The following is a 16,918-nucleotide window of genomic DNA, read 5'->3' on the forward strand; positions in this document are numbered from 1 at the left end:
ACCTGTAAGACTTGCATCTGTTGAAATTACAGTCCAGGTCGGAAGAACAAAAGAAGCCCCCTGAATTAAACGATGGTGATCTGTCCACCACATTAGAGTGTGTCGTACAATTGGTTTTAAAGATATTAATTGAGATATCTTTGTGTAATCCCTGCACCATTGATTCAGCATACAGAGCTGAAGAGGTCGCATGTGAAAACGAGCAAAGGGGATTGCGTCCGATGCAGCAGTCATAAGACCTAGAATTTCCATGCATAAGGCTACCGAAGGGAATGATTGTGACTGAAGGTTTCGACAAGCTGAAATCAATTTTAGACGTCTCTTGTCTGTCAAAGACAGAGTCATGGACACTGAATCTATCTGGAAACCCAGAAAGGTTACCCTTGTCTGAGGAATCAATGAACTTTTTAGTGAATTGATCCTCCAACCATGATCTTGAAGAAACAACACAAGTCGATTCGTATGAGATTCTGCTAAATGTAAAGACTAAGCAAGTACCAAGATATCGTCCAAATAAGGAAATACCACAATACCCTGTTCTCTGATTACAGACAGAAGGGCACCGAGAACCTTTGTAAAAATTCTTGGAGCTGTAGCTAGGCCAAACGGCAGAGCCACAAACTGGTAATGCTTGTCCAGAAAAGAGAATCTCAGGAACTGATAATGATCTGGATGAATCGGAATATGCAGATATGCATCCTGTAAATCTATTGTGGACATATAATGCCCTTGTTGAACAAAAGGCAAGATAGTCCTTACAGTTACCATTTTGAACGTTGGTATCCTTACATAACGATTCATTATTTTTAGGTCCAGAACTGGTCTGAAGGAATTCTCCTTCTTTGGTACAATGAAGAGATTCGAATAAAACCCCAGCCCCTGTTCCAGAACTGGAACTGGCATAATTACTCCAGCCAACTCTAGATCTGAAACACATTTCAGAAATGCTTGAGCTTTCACTGGATTTACTGGGACACGGGAAAGAAAAAATCTCTTTGCAGGAGGTCTTATCTTGAAACCAATTCTGTACCTTTCTGAAACAATGTTCTGAATCCAAAGATTGTGAACAGAATTGATCCAAATTTCTTTGAAAAAACGTAACCTGCCCCCTACCAGCTGAGCTGGAATGAGGGCCGCACCTTCATGTGGACTTAGAAGCTGGCTTTGTTTTTCTAGAAGGCTTGGATTTATTCCAGACTGGAGATGGTTTCCAAACTGAAACTGCTCCTGAGGATGAAGGATCAGGTTTTTGTTCTTTGTTGAAACGAAAGGAACGAAAACGATTATTAGCCCTGTTTTTACCCTTAGATTTTTTATCCTGTGGTAAAAAAGTTCCTTTCCCACCAGTAACAGTTGAGATAATAGAATCCAACTGAGAACCAAATAATTTGTTACCCTGGAAAGAAATGGAAAGTAGAGTCGATTTAGAAGACATATCAGCATTCCAAATTTTAAGCCATAAAGCTCTTCTAGCTAAAATAGCTAGAGACATAAACCTGACATCAACTCTGATAATATCAAAAATGGCATCACAGATAAAATTATTAGCATGTTGAAGAAGAATAATAATATTATGAGAATCATGATCTGTTACTTGTTTCGCTAAAGTTTCCAACCAAAAAGTTGAAGCTGCAGCAACATCAGCCAATGATATAGCAGGTCTAAGAAGATTACCTGAACACAGATAAGCTTTTCTTAGAAAGGATTCAATTTTCCTATCTAAAGGATCCTTAACCCCTTAATGACCACAGCACTTTTCCATTTTCTGTCCGTTTGGGACCAAGGCTATTTTTACATTTCTGCGGTGTTTGTGTTTAGCTGTAATTTTCCTCTTACTCATTTACTGTACCCACACATATTATATACCGTTTTTCTCGCCATTAAATGGACTTTCTAAAGATACCATTATTTTCATCATATCTTATCATTTACTATAAAAAAAAATATAAAATATGAGGAAAAAATTGAAAAAAACACACTTTTTCTAACTATGACCCCCAAAATCTGTTACACATCTACAACTACCAAAAAACACCCATGCTAAATAGTTTCTAAATTTTGTCCTGAGTTTAGAAATACCCAATGTTTACATGTTCTTTGCTTTTTTTGTAAGTTATAGGGCCATAAATACAATTAGCACTTTGCTATTTCCAAACCATTATTTTTCAAAATTAGCGCTAGTTACATTAGAACACTAATATCTTTCAGGAATCTCTGAATATCCATTGACATGTATATATTTTTTTTTAGTAGACATCCCAAAGTATTCATCTAGGCCCATTTTGGTATATTTCATGCCACCATTTCACCGCCAAATGCGATTAAATACAAAAAATCGTTCACTTTTTTACAATTTTTTTCACAAACTTTTGGTTTCTCACTGAAATTATTTACAAACAGCTTGTGTAATTATGGCTTAAATGGTTGTAAATTCTTCTCTGGGATCCCCTTTGTTCAGAAATAGCAGACATATATGGCTTTGGCGTTGCTTTTTAGTAATTAGAAGGCTGCTAAATGCCACTGCGCACTACACGTGTATTATGCCCAGCAGTGAAGGGGTTAATTATGGAGCATGTAGGGAGCCTTTAGGGATAATTTTAGCTTTAGTGTAGTGTAGTAGACAACCCCTAGTATTGATCTAGGCCAATTTTGGTATATTTCATGCCACCATTTCACCGCCAAATGCGATCAAATTAAAAAAAACGTTAAATTTTTCACAATTTTAGGTTTCTCACTGAAATCATTTACAAACAGCTTGTGCAATTATGGCACAAATGGTTGTAAATGCTTCTCTGGGATCCCCTTTGTTCAGAAATAGCAGACATATATGACTTTGGCGTTGCTTTTTGGTAATTAGAAGGCCGCCAAATGCCGCTGCATTTCACAAGTGTATTATGGCTAGCAGTGAAGGGGTTAATTATGTAGCTTGTAGGGAGCTTGCAGGGTTAATTTTAGCTTTAGTGTAGAGCTCAGCCTCCCACCTGAAACATGAGACCCCCTGATCCCTCCCAAACAGCTCTCTTCCCTCCCCCACCCCACAATTGTCCCCGCCATCTTAAGTACTGGCAGAAACTCTGCCAGTACTAAAATAAAAGCTATATTTGGGCTTTATTTGTGTTTTTTTTAGCATATTTACATATGCTGCTGTGTAGGATCCCCCCTTAGCTCCCAGCCTCACTGATCCCCCACCAAACAGCTCTCTAACCCTCCCCCTCTGCCTTAATGGGCGCCATCTTGGGTACTGGCAGCTGTCTGCCAGTACCCAGTGTAGTCAAAAAAATGTGCCTTTTTATTTTTTTAAATGATCTTTTCTGTAGTGTAGCTTCCCCCCCCCCCCCCCAAGATCAACCCCCCACCCCTTCTATGTCCCTTAGCTGTTTATTAACAGCTTTAAAAACTTTATTTCTTTTACTTCTCCCAGTTTATTTTTCTGTAGTGCAGCGGTTCCCTCCCGCTCCCGCCCCGTGCACGCGCCCGCCCGCCGCCCCCCCGTGCACGCGCGCGCTCCCGTGCGCGCTCCCGCCCCTCCCGCCCCCGATCCCGCCCCCCTCCACTCCATTCGGCACATCGATGGCCGACCACCCGCCTCCCAGACTTGCTCCCACCCACCAACGATACCGGCCACCGATGTCCGGTGCAGAGAGGGCCACAGAGTGGCTCTCTCTGCATCGGATGGCCAAGGGGGGTTATTGCAGGATGCCTCGATATCGAGGCATCACTGCAATAACCGGAAAGCAGCTGGAAGCGTGCAGGATCGCTTCCAGCTGCTTTCCAGACCAAGGACGTACGCCACACGTCCTCGGTCATTAACTGTCTTTTTTTTGAGGACGTGTGGCGTACGTCCTTGGTCATTAAGGGGTTAAAGGAAGTACCATCTGACGTAGGAATAGTAGTACGTTTAGCAAGGGTAGAAATAGCCCCATCAACTTTAGGGATTTTGTCCCAAAATTCTAATCTGTCAGACGGCACAGGATATAATTGCTTAAAACGTTTAGAGGGAGTAAATGAATTACCCAAATTATTCCATTCTCTGGAAATTACTTCAGAAATAGCACCAGGAACAGGAAAAACTTCTGGAATAACCACAGGAGATTTAAAGACCTTATCTAAACGTTTAGATTTAGTATCAAGAGGACTAGAATCCTCAATTTCTAAAGCAATTAGTACTTCTTTAAGTAAAGAACGAATAAAATCCATTTTAAATAAATATGAAGATTTATCAGCATCAACCTCTGAGACAGAATCCTCTGAACCAGAAGAGACATTAGAATCAGAATGATGATGTTCATTTAAAAATTCATCTGTATAAAGAGAAGTTTTAAAAGATTTTTTATGTTTACTAGAAGGAGGAATAACAGACATAGCCTTCTTGATGGATTCAGAAACAAAATCTCTTATGTTATCAGGAACATTCTGAACATTAGATGTTGATGGAACTGCAACAGGTAATGGTACATTACTAAAGGAAATATTAACCGCATTAACAAGTTTGTCATGACAATTAATACAAACAACAGCTGGAGGAACAGCTACCAAAAGTTTACAGCAGATACACTTAGGTTTGGTAGTTCCAGCACCAGACAGCGATTTTCCTGAAGTATCTTCTGACTCAGATGCAACGTGAGACATCTTGCAATATGTAAGAGAAAAAACAACATATAAAGCAAAATTGATCAAATTCCTTAAATGACAGTTTCAGGAATGGGAAAAAAATGCCAAGGAACAAGCTTCTAGCAACCAGAAGCAAAGAAAAATGAGACTTAAATAATGTGGAGACAAAAGCAACGCCCATATTTTTTTTTTTTTTTAGCGCCAAATAAGACGCCCACATTATTTGGCGCCTAAATGCTTTTGGCGCCAAAAATGATGCCACGTCCGGAACGCCGACATTTTTGGCGCAAAAGATCGTCAAAAATGACGCAACTTCCGGCGACACGTATGACGCCAGAAACAGAAAAGATTTTTTGCGCCAAAAAAGTCCGCGCCAAGAATGACGCAATAAAATGAAGCATTTTCAGCCCCCGCGAGCCTAACAGCCCACAGGGAAAAAAGTCAAATTTTTAAGGTAAGAAAAATATTTGATTCAAGTGCATTATCCCAAATATGAAACTGACTGTCTGAAAATAAGGAATGTTGAACATCCTGAGTCAAGGCAAATAAATGTTTGAATACATATATTTAGAACTTTATTAAAAAAGTGCCCAACCATAGCTTAGAGTGTCACAGAAAATAAGACTTACTTACCCCAGGACACTCATCTACATGTTTGTAGAAAGCCAAACCAGTACTGAAACGAAAATCAGCAGAGGTAATGGTATATATATATATATATATATATATATATATATATATATATATATATATATATATATATATATATATATATATGAGTATATCTTCGATCTGAAAAGGGAGGTAAGAGATGAATCTCTACGACCGATAAAAGAGAACCTATGAAATAGACCCCGTAGAAGGAGATCATTGAATTCAAACAGGCAATACTCTCCTCACATCCCTCTGACATTCACTGCACGCTGAGAGGAAAACCGGGCTCCAACCTGCTGCGGAGCGCATATCAACGTAGAATCTAGCACAAACTTACTTCACCACCTCCATAGGAGGCAAAGTTTGTAAAACTGATTTGTGGGTGTGGTGAGGGGTGTATTTGTAGGCATTTTGAGGTTTGGGAAACTTTGCCCCTCCTGGTAGGAATGTATATCCCATACGTCACTAGCTCATGGACTCTTGCTAATTACATGAAAGAAAAGAAAGAGGAAAAAGAAAGAGGAAAAAGAAAGAGGAAAAAGAAAGAGGAAAAAGAAAGAGGAAAAAGAAAGAGGAAAAAGAAAGAGGAAAAAGAAAGAGGAAAAAGAAAGAGGAAAAAGAAAGAGGAAAAAGAAAGAGGAAAAAGAAAGAGGAAAAAGAAAGAGGAAAAAGAAAGAGGAAAAAGAAAGAGGAAAAAGAAAGAGGAAAAAGAAAGAGGAAAAAGAAAGAGGAAAAAGAAAGAGGAAAAAGAAAGAGGAAAAAGAAAGAGGAAAAAGAAAGAGGAAAAAGAAAGAGGAAAAAGAAAGAGGAAAAAGAAAGAGGAAAAAGAAAGAGGAAAAAGAAAGAGGAAAAAGAAAGAGGAAAAAGAAAGAGGAAAAAGAAAGAGGAAAAAGAAAGAGGAAAAAGAAAGAGGAAAAAGAAAGAGGAAAAAGAAAGAGGAAAAAGAAAGAGGAAAAAGAAAGAGGAAAAAGAAAGAGGAAAAAGAAAAAAAAGAAAGAGGAAAAAGAAAGAGGAAAAAGAAAGAGGAAAAAGAAAGAGGAAAAAGAAAGAGAAGAATTCATAGTCAATATCATTGAAAGGATGTGTACGATTTTCATAATATAAATAGTTACAAACACTCTATCTAAATACCACTGGAAAAAAAAAAGCTTCAGTTACTATCATCAAGAAAGGGAATGTTTGCAATTATTTATATAATTTTTTTTTTTTTATGAAAAAACGTTCACTCATTTATTGTATGGATTTGTTTGAGTAAATGAGTGAACGCTTTTCATAAAAAAAAAGAAATATATATAAATAATTACAAACATTCCCTTTCTTGATGATAGTGACTATGAAGCTTTTTTTTGCCAGTGGTATTTAGATGTCTAGCAATAGCAAGAGAGTATGCGCAGAGCGTGGTACCAAACTCCTAAAAAACCTAAAATATACCGCACATTTAGGAAAGATCAGCTAAATATACAAAGATAAGAATTAGGAGCGCCCAGGAGCTAAAAGGTACAATTGTGCATATAATGGTATCACATATAATAAATGTGAAAGATAAACCTGAGTTAACCTAGGTGTAATAGTCAAATAGTAAATAATGATGATATATGTGTAATAATTGAGTAGATTACTGGGGTACAAAAATTAACAATTTATTACAGTCCTCAAATAATATTACGGTACTCAAAATAGTAAAAATATTAATAATAAAAAAAATCGGATGTCTCCGATTTAAAATAACAATTAAAAGAAAAAGAAAATTGCCACCACTCAGAGTCAATTGATACAATAGATGCAAAAAGAAACACAGTCAGTCGCTGTCAAAGAATTGCAACAAAGTTCAAGTGCAATAATGCTATTCCGAAGCTGCAGTCCATAAAGATAACCAAGGACATTTCTTTTATGATGTGACTACACCAGTACTTGACAAATGTGTTTAAAAATTAGGAGCCAGTAAGAATATTTAGGAGCCAGACATATTTTTAGGAGCCAGACCGTTGGATTTGTATATAGACATATGGAGAATAACCCAAAAAGTTAGGAGCCAGGGGTAAAATTCTAGGAGCCAGTGGCTACCAGGCTCCTGTGTTTGTCGAGCCCTGGACTACACAGTACCTGGCTACCGGAATGATTGACAAACAAAGGATAAGACAAACTTTTCTTAGCTGCTCAGCCTCCGTGTTGTTTGTTCCTCTGCCGGTAACGTGTGTATATGATGTCAGTGGAATCCAATCCTATTGGTAAATCATATATTTCAAAAGGTACAGCTGATCCGCTTTCTTAAGTAGAAGGGAAGAAGTCATCCGCTCTTTAAGTGCATATACGCACGCAGAATGAATACTCAGAAGCTTTAATGCTGAGACTTTAACACACTTTGCTTTGTCTTTGGCACTTGTCAGTGCAGACTTTCAGTATACCATACCAAGCTTTAGTATAGTAGACCAGAGTAAATTCCCAAACAATCCTCCGTGATTAAGGAGGAGTACTTCACAAATAGAGTATTCTGGCTGCAAAAACCATAAATATATAAATAACTCCTTTGCTGGTACATCTGATTAAATCTTTGATTATTTAGATGTCTACAGAGTGTTTGTAACTATTTATATTATGAAAATCGTACAAATCCTTTCAATTATATTGACTATGTATTATGTGTATGCCCACAGCTACTGCCAAAATTGTGGACATACCACTTCTGTAATATTTGCTGACTCGGCAGTGAGCACATGCATGATCTCTAGTGTAGTTTGCAATTTTATAGTTATCGTGTTCTGTAGAGCACATGCGTGCACAACTGTCTTTGCAAGTATTGTGTAGGCGTGGCCGGAGGTAGGGAAACGTAACAAAGACGGCGAAAACAGAACACCGGCCCACTTGGATGAACTACTGTGTGTCATTTGACAATCTTGAAGTCCAGCACCTTTAAAGCCCTTAGAAAGCCTATGTAGAGAGTGAATGTGGCTACTCTATACATCACAGCCCAGCCAAAAGAGGAAATGAATGGGGGAGCGGAGGAACAGACATTACTAGTTAGGATTATAAATCTTTTATTATAAAATATATACACATTTTAAAAAAAAAATTGAGGTTTTACGTGCAAACTAATATATTTTTCATTGCGACATTTTTAAAGTCTGAAATTTGCCATCACTTAAATAATGCAACTCAGCTACCAAAGTTTTTGTGGAGAACACCGTTCATGCATAACTAAACCTACATGATCAATAATAATGCAAACATTGAAAATATAAAAATGTGGATGATAAGACTTGAATGTTTAAAAACCGATACACATCCAACATATTAAAATCTTTGTTCGATAAAAGACATTTAACAAGCCAGACCTCAACAAACCCAGGTGCCATTAGCACCTTAAAATTAAGCCCCTGGGCACCGCCTCCAGCCACACATAAAATTTAGCTTGGTGTAGCTGTATCTTTTATAGTCCGTGCAGCAGGAACTACAATTACCAGTATGCCACTGAGTCTCTGACCTCTCCCTGGGTCAATGCAATGTAAGCTCACAAGCCCACCTGTCCTGTTGATCATTTTATGTAATGATGGTTTACAGATTACAGTGACTCAAGGGCAGGGCCCTCTATCCTTATGAGATATGTAAATGTCTTCTGATTATTGTACTCCTCCATAACTGTATACTTAAAGGAATAGTCAACACTAAAATTGTTATTGTTTAAAAAGAGATAGACAACGGCTATGCCTTTATTACCCATTCCCCAGCTTTGCACAACAAACATTGGTATGTTAATATACTTTATAACATTTAAACCTCTAAATTTCTGCCTGTGTCTAAGCCACTACAGACAGCCTCTTATCACATGCTTTTTTATTAGCTTTTCACAACGAGACTGCTAAGTCATGTGGGCCACATAGATAACATTGTGCTCACGCCCATTGAATTATTTAAGAGTCAGCACAACACAGCACTAATTAGCTAAAATGCAAGTCAATAGATAATAAATAAAAAGTCATGTGATCAGGGGGCTGTCAGAAGATGCTTAGATACAAAAGGTAATCACAGAGGTAAAAAGTATATTAAAGTGATTGTAAATTCTAGCGTTTGTGAAACGCTAGGATTTACCATTGAAAGAAAAACTTTCAGTCATGAAGTATAAAATTCCTAATGATGAAAGTTATTTTATTTGTTTGAAGTGTTCGCCGCACTGAGCTCCTCAAGCAGCCCACTGCAGAACGCTATTTTGCTTTGAGGTGACGTTTCCACTTCTTAGCAAATAGCCATGCAGGGCAGCTGACGCCAAGCCAGATAGCCCACACAGCTATTGGCTAAAAGATGGAAACGTCACCTCTCAGCAAAATAGCGTTCTGCCGTGGGCTGCCTGAAGCGCTCAGTGCAGCAAACGCATCAAACAAATAAAGGAACTTTCAGCAAGAGGCATTTTATACTTCATGAATGAAAGTCCAATTTATTCTCTCCAATAGTAAATCTTAGTGTTTCAAAAACGCTAGGAATTACCATGACTGTAAGATAACTGTGTTGGTTATGCAAAACTGGGGAATGGGTAATAAAGGGATAAGATTATTTATCTTTTTTAAAAAAAAAAAATACAAAATTCTGGTGTAGACTGTACCTTAAAATGTTACAGCAATGCGTAATAAGCTGGCGCTTTATAAACGATAACACCAATTCATGAAAACAACATTGCACATTCATTATTTATTTTGCTTGCTTTTCCTGTAAAACTGATATTTGCTTAAACTCATTTACTACACACACAGTCTCCTCAACAATTATTTTATTTTAAGGGGAATTATCAATGCTACTGCTCATGTCAAGCAAAATCATTGTAAAGTGGTTCAGGTTTTAGAAAACTGTAGGTCAGAATTCAGTAATGTGCGCTTGTAAATAACTTACAGGTAAAAGGTTGTGTTTCAGCACCTATGGAATGTAAGCCATTAAAGTGAATGTAAACTTTCATGAATTAGTGCCCAGTTTTTAAAAATAATATTAAATACAGGAGCGCTTTCATTTATGAAAGTTTACATTGCAGCGTATTTTTACAAATACTTACCTTTCTCTTCAGCGACGCAGGATTGACAATCTCCCACCCGCAGCTCCTTTGTACCTACGTTACCAATGACGAAACCAGCTTCCTCCAAGAGCGTCCATATCGTGAGGCCACGCCATGATTGAAGAAAGCCACTTTCGTCATTGATGTGTAAGTACAGCATGAGAAGCTGGCGTGATCTTTAGTGTAATTTTGATCCTGCATCGCTTTAGAGAAAGGTAAGTATTTATAAAAATACGCTGCAATGTAAAATTTCATATATTTTCATTCAGCTCTGCCTCCCAATAAGTTTTATACACCCCATTTAAAAAGGGACATTAAGGGGTTAAACTGCCTAAACTAGAGCAGGAAGTTTACATTTCTGCAGGAGAGAGAGTGTGAGTGAGAGATATTTTCATACACACACTGTATATGCATATACACACATATTATAGAAAATGTAGCCACTGCAATGTATCATGCATGCTAATGCACTCAATGCACATGATGGCGTCAAAAAGCCAGCAATGTCACTGTGAATGTGCCCCACGTCTGTCACATAGTACAAGAATATATAAGCTCCAAGATGGCAGCGCCCACTATGAAGATGTGGAGCTACACCAAGCGGCACCTATAAAGGGTTAAACTAAGAGAATGGCTTTGAAGAAAGCTGCAAGCACAGGAGGAAAAACAACAGTACCGTCAGAATTAGCCATGATACTTTAGTTATGCCAAGCAGTTTAAAAAGACTCACAACTTTCAATTTATTATATTTTTTTAAGAAGACATTACTCCCTGCTTACCTACCCACCGTACATCTGTTAACTACTTTCATTCTTTATTATGCAGCAGGATGGTACAGCCAATCATACGTTGTGTCACACACAGCTACTGAAAATGAAGGTGCACGCTCCAGCTCTATTCTACTAACCCCACTGCTCAGTGCTTGTTAAAGGTTAGTAGCTTCATTTTCAGTAGCAGCTAATGTTGTAACAGAGAGCCTTGGTCCCGAGCAAAAAGGAATGCTGACCCAATCAACAACTCAGGCATTCCTGCAGCTGCGCTGTACAACTTCTGTTGCTAACTGGGTCAGCAGCAGCAGTCTCTGCTCACAAACAGCCTTTTTTCGCGGCTTCAAAGCTGTACTTTAACTATGTGTTTAACCCTTTTGCAGGGATTTATAAACACATAGATCTGCAGTGTTGATAGTGTTAAAACTACATGCTCTAACACATTTAATTTTTCTCTCTCACTATAATGGCCCTTTAATGAAGCAACCATACATTTTTAGTAGTCAGGGAAAGATATGCAGAAAACCCCCCAAAAATGTTCGATGCCAAAAGTAAAATTGTAGGAAGCTTACTACTGGGATTTGAAAATAAATATAATAAATGGAAATAAAAAAACAATGAAATTGAGTGGCAGTGTGCTTATCAGGTATAGTGAAGCTATTTTATAAGAAGCATAATTGCAATCTCCCCAGTCTCGTCTGACCAGGGAGATTGACAGCTCCTGCCCGTGTGTGATTGGCTGTGTGTGGGCGGCTTTGCACAAGAGGGCAAAATAGCGTTCTAGTGCAATGCAGAATTCCAGCAGCGGAATTCAGCCCACCAGAGGCAAGCTGTGGCAGACAGGGGACACAAATGTACGCCATAGCATGATAAATCGAGCCCTTTGGCTCTCACAGTGTGAAAATAATTAGAGTCCAGTTTAAAATGGGAAACGAAACCCACAAGTTGTATTTCATGATTCAGATAGGAGCATGCAATTTTAATCAACCTTCAAATTTACTTCTATTATCTAATTTGCTTTGCTCTCTTAGTTATCCTTTATTGAAAAAAACACCTAAGTAGGCTTGAGAGCAGCACTGATAGCTAGATGCTGATTAGTAACACATATATGCCTCATGTCTTTAGTTCACCCGATATGTTCAGCTACCTCCCAGCAGTGCATTGCTGCTCCTTCAACAAAGTATACAAAGAGAATGAATCTGAGTCATTAAAGAAAAGGTTTGATAGGCATTCTATAAACCGTGCCCAGTTTTCATCAGAACAGATTTGGTCTGAGGGTGTATTTTTCTCTCTCCCTAGTTCAAAAGCAAGTAGCTTTCTTATTAAAGCTTGGAAAGGTAAAAGAATATTTGAATTATTCTTCTTACACAATAGCTTCACTTTACCTGATAAGCACAACTTGTGTTTCATGTCCCTTTGAACTTTCTAAATCATTCAATTTGGAGGAACATATGGACAGAAAAAGATGCTAAACATGTATACAATAAAAATATAAGTAATACACCTCTGTTTACTAGTTCTAATAATTAACATATTTGTTAAATGTTTTAGGATTAAACATGATATAAAAACAGCAAGACATTTGTGTGGGCATGAGATTATGGTACTAAAACCTAAACTGTCAATAGTTTGACATCACAGAAAACCACCATAGATTAAGCGATTGCTAAAATACAGAGAATGCATTAAGGGATATTGAGTAAATACTGTTTTTTCAGGAGGAAGAAAAAAAAAGGTTCAACCAGCTTAGATAATCATTAGAAGGGTGCTATTTAGTTATGATTTTTTTTTAATTATTGGAATTAACAATTTGAGTGCTGGGATATTTTGATAGGGGAATGTAAATGTAAAAATTATATGTTTATATGTCCCAACAATCCATACTGAATTCTAGAGATACATTTTTGAAGAGTCAGGCCTCTCTGTACACTGTGCTTTAATAAGACCATTACCTTTTCAGCCACTGCTCTGAAGAGACATGAGCCATCCTTGGCAATTTTTTTTCTGTACAAACCCTGGGACCTCAGATACTTGTCCATAGCAGCCTCCTCCTTTCTGATGGCACAGCCGGCTGTGCCCACTGCACTTTGCCCATCCATGCCTGCCTAACTCCGTAAACACAAAAAACAAAGTATAAACACTCGTGAGCTTGTTCTTTATCTACCCCGCATGGCAGAAAATATGCAAGGCAAGACTAGGTGAAGGGCCTTGTGCCAGGGCTCCTGTCTGTGGGGGGCATGAGAGGGGCATACACAGGGCTCCACGTGCAGTGTCAGAGGGGAGGTGAAAGACAGGGCCCCCTGCTACTGTACAACAGCAGGCAAGGACCCTGTTTGCATTGCTGCTGGGTATTAATAAATAAAGCCGGCCATGTCACGCCAGCATGTACAATGCAAGAAATACAGAAAGATATGCTGCATCAGAAACGAAACTGTTTTCAGAAAAAAAAAGTTTTGTTTTCAGTTTAGTTCAGTGACCAAGGAAGGGCGGCGAATGCTGTGTGCGCAGAAGAAGGAGGAGCAGGAAGTGCTATGATGAGCACCTTGGACAGGCGCAGAGCTACACTCACAGGCAGGACTACAAGTCCCAGCTATGCTGTCAAATACATCAAGAAATTGCTCCTTATCGTGAGGGCTGTTTTATTAATAGAAACGAATGCAATGCTGTTAACGTTTTAAATGAAAAGTATAATTCCTATCCTAACAGCACACAACAGAGCTTCTGCTTGGAAACGTCTGTAATGAGAACAGTGCTTTTAAATCCCCAAATATTGCTCTTGTTTTCCTAGAAAAAAAACACTGAGCATTTAATTATATGACAGAGAAACCAGTTCCCTTATCCTGATTATTTGTTTTAATACAATTATTTTAGTTTTGTAGTTCACAAAGCTGGTTGTCAGTTTATTATGCTTCATGTTTTTTAAGATTTATGCAGGTTGTATATATATTTTGGACACTGGTATGGTATTTTGCCAATGTTATGAACTGCTGCATGTTTCAACCTTGCCCAGCATAGTCTGATGCTAAAGGGTAGTGTTTGCCATGCTATTAGCTTACCAGACAGGAAAAAAACACGTTTAGGAAAAACAATGATTGGACTGTTTATACAACCAGTAAATTCACATATGTCGATGTATAGATTCCTCCTGAATTGCTTCATAACCAATTTATCAGTTTAATATTTTGTAACATAAAACATACATTGTAGTTGTACAGTACAGTTACACTCATAATAACACTGTCTAATAACAATTATTTAAAAAATATATTGAAAAAGACTGCAAAGGGCTTTACCATAGAGATACATACATATACAGGTGTAAATATGTCTATGTATATATAATATCCCTTAAAGTAAATTTCGTAGGATACAGAGAAATTGTAGTACCTTAGAAATGTTTGACACAATCTTTAATCCTGATAGAGAGATTTAGAGATAAGGGATATCCACCTCATTCCAGCAAGAACAGTTATGAGAGAGCAAGAATTTTAAATAGACCATGTACCTTGAAACCTAAAGTAAAAGACAACAAAAAAGAGAAAGTTGTAATAATGTACTTTTGTTTATAACACAATACAGTTCCAACCATAGGGCAATAAAGAAAGTCCTCATGGAACATTGGCCTATTCTACTTAGAGATCCTATCTTGAAAAAAAACGTTAGATATCCAACCACGAATAGTCCATAAAAGAGCACCAACTTTGAAACAAAAGCTAGCCGCAAGTAAGGTGGTTATTTAAAAAAAGCTAGTATTAGAAGAAATACTTCTTCCAAAATTGTTAATAACCAGGTGGGTTCCTCAGAAATATTGGAAAAGGACCCATGAAACACAGCGTTTCTAGACACTTTGTTTTAGAATACACTAAAGATGTATGTGATTTCAATATTACACCTTTAGAAAATATCTTGCAGTCCAATATGTTTAATAGGTACACCAAATTGCGCCACAGAGAAACGTATTTGAAACACTGGTTCCAATCCTTTTTCCCCTGTGGCCTCAATAAGGTTATAGACTTTTCAGTTTTCAGTTGATATTAGATTGTTATGTAACTGCATATATATATATATATGAAATTGATTAATCAATTTGATAATATTTTTATTTGTACATTTATTTTTTGTCTATTACATATTGTTTATATAACTAGTAGATAGAATTAGAGACATATTTTTTCACATCATGTTTCTTTGATTATCATAATCTCTTTAATAACAATATTATGGTCACAAGTATTCAAACAATATTTAGATTATATCATATTTCATCTTTTCTATTGAAGTGATATGACAAAACATTTGGACACACATTTTTAATAATATTAATAATGTTAATGCGCTGTTACAGTGCTACTTTATTTCTATTATTCACTTACGCCTAGATTACAAGTTTTTGTCGGTAAGGCTGTGCGGGGCTAACAAGTCTTTTTTTTCTTACCGCTCACTTAAGCCAATGCTGGTATTAAAAGTTTTCTTCACGCAGGCGTTAGCCTCAGAATAGTGACGTCATCCAAGATGGCGTCCCTTCAATTACAATTGGCTGAAAGAATCCTATCAGCCAATCGGAATTAAGGTAGGAAAAATCCTATTGGCTGATGCAATCAGCCAATAGGATTGACCTTGCATTCTATTGGCTGATTGGAACAGCCAATAGAATGCGAGCTCAATCCTATTGGCTGATTGGATCAGCCAATCGGATTGAACTTCAATCTTATTGGCGGATTGCATCAGCCAATAGGATTTTTCCTACCTTAATTCCGATTGGCTGATAGTATTCTATCAGCCAATCGGAATTGAAGGGACGCCATCTTGGATGACGTCACTTAAAGGACCAGTCATTCAGTCGTCTGCCGTTGGATGAAGAGGATGCTCCGCGTCGGATGTCTTGAAGATGGACCCGCTCCAGAAGGATGAAGATAGAAAATGCCGCTTGGATGAAGACTTCGGCCGGTCTAGAGGTCCTCTTCTGGCTGGATAGGATGAAGACTTCGGACCGTCTGGAGGACCACTTGTGCCCGGCTGGGTGAAGACGTCTCAAGGTAGGGTGATCTTCAAGGGGGTAGTGTTAGGTTTTTTTAAGGGGGGATTGGGTGGGTTTTAGAGTAGGGTTCGGTGTGTGGGTGGTGGGTTTTAATGTTGGTGTAGTGTTAGGTGTAATTGTAACTTAGGTTAGGGTTTATTTTACAGGTACTTTTGTACTTATTTTTGCTAGGTAGTTATTAAATAGTTAATAACTATTTAATAACTATTCTACCTAGTTAAAATAAATACAAAGTTGCCTGTAAAATAAATATAAATCCTAAGCTAGCTACAATGTAACTATTAGTTATATTGTAACTAGCTTAGGGTTTATTTTATAGGTAAGTATTTAGTTTTAAATAGGATTAATTTATTTAATTGTAGTAATTTAATTTTGTTTTATTTAAATTATATTTAAGTTAGGGGGTTAGGGTTAGATTTAGATTTAGGGGTTAATAAATTTAATATAGTAGCGGCGACGTTGGGTTCAGCAGATTAGGGGTTAATAAATGTAGGTAGGTGTCGGCAATGTTAGGGACGGCATATTAGGGGTTAATAAAATTTAACTAGTGTTTGTGAGGCGGGAGTGTGGCGGTTTAGGGGTTAATACATTTATTAAAGTGGCGGCGATGTCCGGTCGGCAGATTAGGGGTTAAACATTTTAGTTAAGTGTTTCCGATGTGGGGGGTTAGTTTATGGGTGTTAGTGTACTTTTTAGCACTTTAGTTAAGAGTTTTATGTTACGGCGTTAGCCCATAAAACTCTTAACTACTGACTTTTATATGCGGTAGGAGTCTTGCCAGGAGAGGGTCTACCACTCACTTTTTTTTTTTTT

The 16,918-nt window shown here is 37.6% G+C and overlaps 1 protein-coding gene across 1 annotated transcript in view; it reads right to left on the reverse strand.

The window, feature by feature from the left end:
• OTUD4 (OTU deubiquitinase 4) overlaps positions 1–13,576 on the reverse strand; it is a 660,142-nt gene extending 646,566 nt beyond the window's left edge. The window contains exon 1 of the mRNA XM_053700214.1: positions 13,020–13,576. Coding sequence (XP_053556189.1) covers positions 13,020–13,166 — 147 coding nt within the window. The 5' untranslated portion in view covers positions 13,167–13,576. The remainder of the gene's footprint in view (positions 1–13,019) is intronic.
• Between the last annotated feature and the right edge of the window lie 3,342 nt (positions 13,577–16,918).

Source organism: Bombina bombina, chromosome 2, assembly GCF_027579735.1.
Source record: "Bombina bombina isolate aBomBom1 chromosome 2, aBomBom1.pri, whole genome shotgun sequence".
NCBI lineage: Eukaryota > Metazoa > Chordata > Amphibia > Anura > Bombinatoridae > Bombina > Bombina bombina.